This window comes from Juglans microcarpa x Juglans regia, chromosome 1S (genome assembly GCF_004785595.1).
Source record: "Juglans microcarpa x Juglans regia isolate MS1-56 chromosome 1S, Jm3101_v1.0, whole genome shotgun sequence".
NCBI classification, from domain to species: domain Eukaryota; kingdom Viridiplantae; phylum Streptophyta; class Magnoliopsida; order Fagales; family Juglandaceae; genus Juglans; species Juglans microcarpa x Juglans regia.
Genome location: NC_054595.1, coordinates 22,214,750 through 22,221,551, shown reverse-complemented (window position 1 = coordinate 22,221,551; position 6,802 = coordinate 22,214,750). Strand labels below are relative to the sequence as shown.

Here is a 6,802-nt window from a genome sequence, read left to right as displayed (position 1 = left end):
TAATTTTATTTTATTTTTATCACCTTTTTGTGGAGAGGGGAGATTATAATTAATTCCTTTTTTATATTGTTTGAGGGCTGATCCTAAAGACTGAGGGTTTGGATATAAAACCTTCTTATCTCATCTTATCATTATAATTTTTTTAAATTATCATATAAAAATATAATAAACAATTCAATTTTTTCAAATCTCTAAATAAAAATAATACTAAAAAATTATATCTAACAATATTTTATTCAACTACTATTCAAAACATATCATCTCATCTCATCTAAACTGTCTATCCAAACCCAACCTCGAGTTTTGAAGTGATTGTAAATTAATTAGGTGATAAATTGAGATGTGTTTGGTGTTTTTTTTTTTCTTTTTTTTTCCAAAAAATAGAAAACACAATGGAAGTCCAGGTGGATTTGAATTAAAATTGGGATCACCAAAGTTAACTATTTAATATTTGTTTACTTTGTAGCTAGCTTTAATGTCATAATATCATTTCTCAATTACTAAAGCACTTTATATCTTATATAAAATACATATTCACACATATATATATATATATATAATTAAAATGGATATTTTCACGCTTAAAAAACCAAAAACAAGAAATATAGTATAAGAAGTTTATGGTTGATACACCTACAAATTTTCTACAATTATTTAACTCATTTTAAATTAATCAATATAATTTCAGTTTTACGTAGTTACCTTTAATTTTAAATAGGGTGATAAGATAGTTGTAAATTAATTGTAGATTTATCATTTTTTATATTTAGTACTTATTTCAAACCTAAAGATGGAAATTCTCTTTTTGTTGTTTAAAATATACTCGAACTGAATGTAAAAATTATTTATTTTTAAAATCAGAACATTGAATATAGCAAATAAACATTATAGTTTTATAAATAATTTTCACAAAATTTACCTGAAACCATCTGGCTTAGTTAATAATTAGCAATAAATGAATTATTGTGGGAGCGATCTCATTTGCGTTAATTGACAACTAGCTAGCTCAGAATTACAAGTGTTCGTTGACAACTAGGCGTTAATGGATATTTAACGACATTTGACGTACTGTGAAACGAGCATACACACTCACGAACAGTCCCACGATACAAACAAAGGCAAAACTCTGAGATCTGATCTCTCCCCCTGGCCCCCACTTTGTTTCCTGTTATAGAAGTGGAGTAAGCACAAGGAGCTTCTATTGACCCAGATCTCCGCTTAGGATTTCAGGGGCTCTTTCACGTACCACAATCAGACCCACTTCGTCATTCGGTTCAAACCCAGTAAGCCTTTTGCCTTCTGTCCTTGTTTCTTGGCATTTGAGTTTCTGGGTTTTGGGTAGAGTTTTTGTTTCGTGGCTGGATCTGATTGAATTGGCGTTACTGGGTGCGGTTTATTTTGTTGTTTTAATATCGAATGATTTGAATCTGTTGTGTTGTTTCTTTGTGATTTTTGTTGTGGTAAGTTGGTTGCTTATTCTTGTTTGAGAAAAGGGTGATTTTGATAAGTTAACGGAGCTTTCCAAATGGGAAGCGTGGTGTTGCCTTGGTCTTTGTCCCAGATCTGTGAGTTCCACTTCAATTCGTGGCTTAGAGAAAGTGTCATTTTTTTCATTGCTCGGATTTCAATTCACTGAAGGGACATGAAGATTGGGATAGATAGATTATATTGCTAAATCTTCGTTTTTATTTGCGTTCAATATCATATTTTCTTTTCTTCTAGGGTCCGTCAATCATTTTCCTTACTTGGTTGTCAATTCACTGAATACAATCGTGGCTGGTTAACTTCAACTTGTTTTCGTGCTTATTCTTGTTTGTAATTTTTTATCTGGCACTTTCCATCCGTAGATTTTGAATGGAAACACGCTTTGAAATCTTGGGAGACAAATTGCAACTTTCCATGGAACTACGTTGATAAAATTCTTGATTTACAGTCTGTTTCGTACCGCAGTAATGTGAGGGTGCTTCTTCACACAGGACTTTTTAATAAATATTTATTTTATGTGTTTTCTTAACTAACGATATTTGACCATTGGTTTCCCTAGTTATTTGATGTCCTTTTGAACTGGCCAGGTTTGATATGGATTGTATTAGGTTTTTCAGATTTTCTCATCAACTTATGGTTGTTTGCTTTTAATTTTTACAGGTCTATTGATCAATCTCTATGATTCTTGACTGCTAAGTCTTCAGGGATCTCATTTGTGTGTTTGACACAAGATATCTTCATGAAATGAGATCTGTATAGTGATCTATTAATACATAAGTGGAAGTGAAAAGTTGTGATTGAAGAGCTTGAAAACTAAATAAATGATGAGGGGAAGATCTGATGGAACACAAAAGAAGCGTTTAATCACTTCTTTGTGTGTTGTGGCAATCTTTCTTGGTTTTCTGTATGTATACTATGGATCCATTTTTGGCTCTACAAACCATGGTACATCTGCCCTAGAATATGGGAGCAGATCTTTGAGAAGACTTGGTTCATCGTATTTGGGTGGGGATGAAGATGCTGATAGCAAGCAAGATGAATCTTCAACAAGATTTGGCCTAGAAAATGGAGAGGATGTTATCACACCAAAGAGTCTCCCAGTAAGTTCTTTCGGAATATACTTGGTGTTTGGCCCATCTGTTCAGTTTAATTGTTTTCTTAATACATCCATTGAGTCCATTTGTCAACTGATTTTTGAAGGTTTGTGATGATCGACATTCAGAACTAATTCCCTGCCTAGACAGACACCTCATATACCAAATGAGGTTGAAGCTGGACTTATCTTTAATGGAGCACTATGAGAGACATTGCCCTCTTCCAGAAAGGCGGTACAACTGCTTGATTCCTCCTCCACGAGGATACAAGGTGGGGGAGATGCTAAGTTTGAGCGAGATAACGATGTGGAATATCTGTTATTTTCAAGAGTTTTGCATCCTCATCTATTCTACTAAATATTAGTTGTTCTGTTGCTGGTGTGGTGTTTCAGGTCCCAATCAAGTGGCCGGAAAGCAGAGATCAAGTATGGAAAGCAAACATACCTCATACTCACCTTGCACACGAGAAGTCTGACCAGAACTGGATGGTTGTGAAAGGTGAAAAGATTGTATTTCCGGGTGGAGGTACTCATTTTCACTATGGAGCAGATAAGTATATTGCTTCAATTGCAAATGTAAGATGATTGCTGGCCTTTACTGAATACCTTTTGCTAAGTACTTTTTCGAGTTAGTAGGCCATATAGAATTTTGCATACTTCCTGTGCTCTGCATTGCCCTATGGCTCATTTTCTTTTTTATTCAGCTCTTGCTATATCTCTGATTTATTTTTTAGTAAATATACTTCATGGATGAAGAAATAATCTTACATGTGGCTTAATTTTGCAGATGCTAAACTTTTCACACAATAATATAAACAATGAAGGAAGATTAAGAACAGTTCTTGATGTTGGCTGTGGTGTTGCGAGTTTTGGAGCTTATCTCCTCTCATCTGATGTTATAACGATGTCCTTAGCACCGAATGATGTGCATCAAAACCAAATTCAGTTCGCCCTAGAAAGAGGAATTCCTGCATATCTTGGTGTTCTAGGAACCAAGAGGCTCCCTTACCCTAGCAGATCTTTTGAACTTGCTCACTGTTCTCGTTGTAGGATTGATTGGCTTCAAAGAGATGGAATTCTTCTTCTTGAGCTAGATAGATTACTCAGACCAGGCGGCTATTTTGCCTACTCATCTCCCGAGGCATATGCTCAGGATGAAGAGGATCTCAGAATATGGAGAGAGATGAGTGCCCTTGTGGGACGTATGTGTTGGACAATAGCTTCAAAGAGGAACCAAACTGTTATTTGGCAAAAGCCTCTGACAAATGACTGTTATATGGAAAGAAAACCTGGTACCCTCCCTCCTCTCTGCCAGTCTGGTGATAATCCAGATAAAGTTTGGGGTGTGTCAATGGAAGCATGCATCACACCATACTCTGATCGTGAGTGCCTTCTCCTATTTTCTTTAGCATAATTACTTGTTTTCTTCACTGTTATAAATTGTTAACGGAAGGTTAATATTTTTTGAGTTGCTAAACAAAAGTTGTTCTTGCCTTTATGAATTATGATGCCTATGTACCACTAATTTAAAAAGTTTGTTTAAGTTTTCTTTTGACTTTGGATCTATTTAGTCAAAGCTTTAAATTACCTTCACCGTTATTTATGTCATAAGCAATAAAAACAAACACTAAGGTTTTGTTTGTTTTGGCATAAAATATATTCTGGAAAATGTTTTTTGTGCTTTCCTGTGTTTGGTGCTACCAAAAATTATTAGCGAAAAAAAGTATTTCATAGTCAACTGAAAATTAGCCAAAGAAACAGAAAATGACGTGTGCTTTGATGAAGTGAGCTATTTTTTAGACAGCCTACGCTCCCTCCCCTCCACCTGCAGACCATCAAGCTGCAGTGACGTACCAAATAAAGAAACTTATTATTTTATATTAGAAGATAAAATCTTGATGGTGACTGCATTTTGAGGGCTTCAATAGGATAGTGCTAAAATTTTGCTTGGTCTTATCAGATGATCATATGGTTAAGGGCAGTGGATTGGCTCCTTGGCCATCTAGGCTGACTGCTCCTCCTCCTCGACTTGCTGATTTTGGCTATTCAACTGACATGTTTGAAAAGGACACGGTAATAATTGGCAGCACTCGATCTACTTTTTTTCGTTATCAGTTATTCTGTTGCTTAGTCGGCTTATGTGTTGCTGGTAAGTGGTGTAGGAAGTTTGGAAAGAGAGGGTTGTGAGCTATTGGAATCTCTTGAGCCCAAAGATTTCATCAAACACACTGAGGAATGTGATGGACATGAAGACAAACATGGGTTCGTTTGCAGCTGCTCTGAAGGACAAGGATGTTTGGGTCATGAATGTTGTCCCTGAAGATGGACCAAACACGCTTAAGCTGATATACGACAGAGGCCTCATAGGCACTGTTCATGACTGGTATGAATATTGATTTCTGAAATATAATCTTGTGATTTAATGTTTAGATGGGAATACCTTGTTCTGTCTTATGGTGGACTGTTATTTATGGAAATAATTACACCCCAGATAAGTGACAGTAATTGGTAATTGACTTCTATCATATGAATGGTACTTATCTTCAAAAAAAAAAAAATGGTAATTGACTTCAAGTTTACCTGCCTGTTTACACAAGTTTCGAAAATGCTAGGTGGAGATATGGCTGATATGTTTTGCATTTTCTAATGTTTTGCATTCTAGAAGTCAAGGTCCATAGATTCTTGGAGAAGTTGTCAGATGAAGTTGGAGGTGGTTGATTTTAACTTGTGATGAAATGTATTTCGACAGGTGCCAAGCATTTTCAACATACCCTCGAACATATGATCTACTCCATGCTTGGACTGTCTTTTCTGACATTGAGAAGAAAGATTGCAGTCCTGAAGATTTGCTGATTGAGATGGATCGGATACTTCGACCTACTGGTTTCATAATCATCCGTGACAAGCTAGCAGTGATAAATTTCATAAAGAAGTACTTAGTGCCGTTGCACTGGGAAGCAGTGGCGACATCTGATTCCAGTTCAGATTCAGACCAGGATGGAGACGACATTGTGTTTGTTATTCAGAAGAAAATGTGGCTGACAAGTGAAAGCCTGAGGGATTCGGAATAGGACCGATGGTTGCTTCTTTGTTCCCTGTTTCTCATCTAAGTCTCTGCTCCCCCCCAAGGGATTACAACATGTCCCAAGTATTTATTTAGAAAACAATTATATTTTCCCAAGGGATTACAACATGTCCCAAGTATTTATTCAGAAAACAATTATATTTTGTAGCATTGAATGATTTTTACTATATTATTTTTTATTTCCTTTTTCTACAATGAGTTTAGTCGATAAGCCATAGACTACAAGCATCTATAGACTATTTCTTCATCTTTTTCTTTTCTTTTTGAAATATGGGCAATTGTGTAAACTGTTTCAGCAATTGATCAATAACTAAAACAAATATTTGCTTCTGAAGTATTTAGAATTGTTGCATATTTTGCTTGCCCAATTTTAATACATATCTTGTCTTTCTGTTATTTTTAGTTTCCATTTAATGCAGTCGAGATGTTATTGATTCCTTCTCTTTTAAGTGGATTTTCATCAAAATGAGGATGTTGATTTAAACTTTGATAGAATATCTGAGGAAATATCGTCGCAACTGTCCAATTGGTCCAATTTGGGAAATTTTATTTCCCAACTGCAAATAAAATTCTCGGACCTGTTTATGTAAGTACCTCTGCCTTTTCCTCACGAGACATGCATCTACGTCTTTACTTCACCGTATGGTATCTAGTTTCTGCATTTTGTTAGAATTATGCCTAATGGATACAGAGGATTAGGCACAGAGGTGAGATGAAACACTTATCTCATCTCATTTCAGTCCCGTTTGGATGATGAGATGAGATGATTTTAAATGAAAGTTGAATAAAATATTATTATTATTTTGGAATTTGAAAATGTTGAATTGTTTATTATATTTTATGTAAAATTTTGAGAAAGTTGTAATGATGAGATGAAATGAAATGAAGCCGTTTCTGTATCCAAATGGAGCTTTCATCTAATTTGAACTAATAATCTTACTATTGTTTACAAAACATCTCAATTCATCTCATCTTATCTCACTATCCAAACAGGCCTTACAGTCCTCTTGTTCAAAGTGCTAGCAATGCATGTGATCCAACTTGGTTATGATTATGTTGTTAAGAATATAATACAAACAACACTCTTTTGAAAAAGTGCCCAAGTGCTACACATACTTTTGAAAAAGTGAATAAACATG

The 6,802-nt window shown here is 35.1% G+C and overlaps 1 protein-coding gene across 4 annotated transcripts; it reads left to right on the top strand.

The window, feature by feature from the left end:
- The first annotated feature begins 991 nt into the window (after positions 1-991).
- Positions 992-6,000, top strand: LOC121246258 (probable methyltransferase PMT3). 4 transcript variants are annotated; one of them, XR_005937090.1, is made up of 9 exons: positions 992-1,283; positions 2,146-2,585; positions 2,686-2,850; positions 2,972-3,154; positions 3,366-3,960; positions 4,539-4,651; positions 4,741-4,961; positions 5,328-5,705; positions 5,757-6,000. XR_005937090.1 is itself a non-coding variant. In XM_041144367.1 (9 exons), exons 2-8 carry the CDS (start codon positions 2,307-2,309, stop codon positions 5,647-5,649), a joined length of 1,878 nt encoding a protein of 625 aa, XP_041000301.1. In that variant the 5' UTR covers positions 1,018-1,283; positions 2,146-2,306; the 3' UTR covers positions 5,650-5,663; positions 5,756-6,000. The 4 variants fall into 4 exon arrangements, 2 of the variants coding, with proteins under 2 accessions (XP_041000301.1, XP_041000302.1); XR_005937089.1 differs by having other exon boundaries at positions 1,018-1,283; positions 5,328-5,717; positions 5,771-6,000; XM_041144367.1 differs by having other exon boundaries at positions 1,018-1,283; positions 5,328-5,663; positions 5,756-6,000.
- The last annotated feature ends 802 nt before the right edge of the window (positions 6,001-6,802 follow it).

Coding starts and splice junctions, on each gene's coding strand:
- LOC121246258 (XM_041144367.1), top strand. CDS start 2,307: ATGATGAGGGGAAGATCTGATGGAACACAAAAGAAGCGTTTAATCACT. Junction 4,652..4,740: donor ACATGTTTGAAAAGGACACG/GTAATAATTGGC, acceptor TAAGTGGTGTAG/GAAGTTTGGAAAGAGAGGGT. Junction 4,962..5,327: donor ATAGGCACTGTTCATGACTG/GTATGAATATTG, acceptor GTATTTCGACAG/GTGCCAAGCATTTTCAACAT.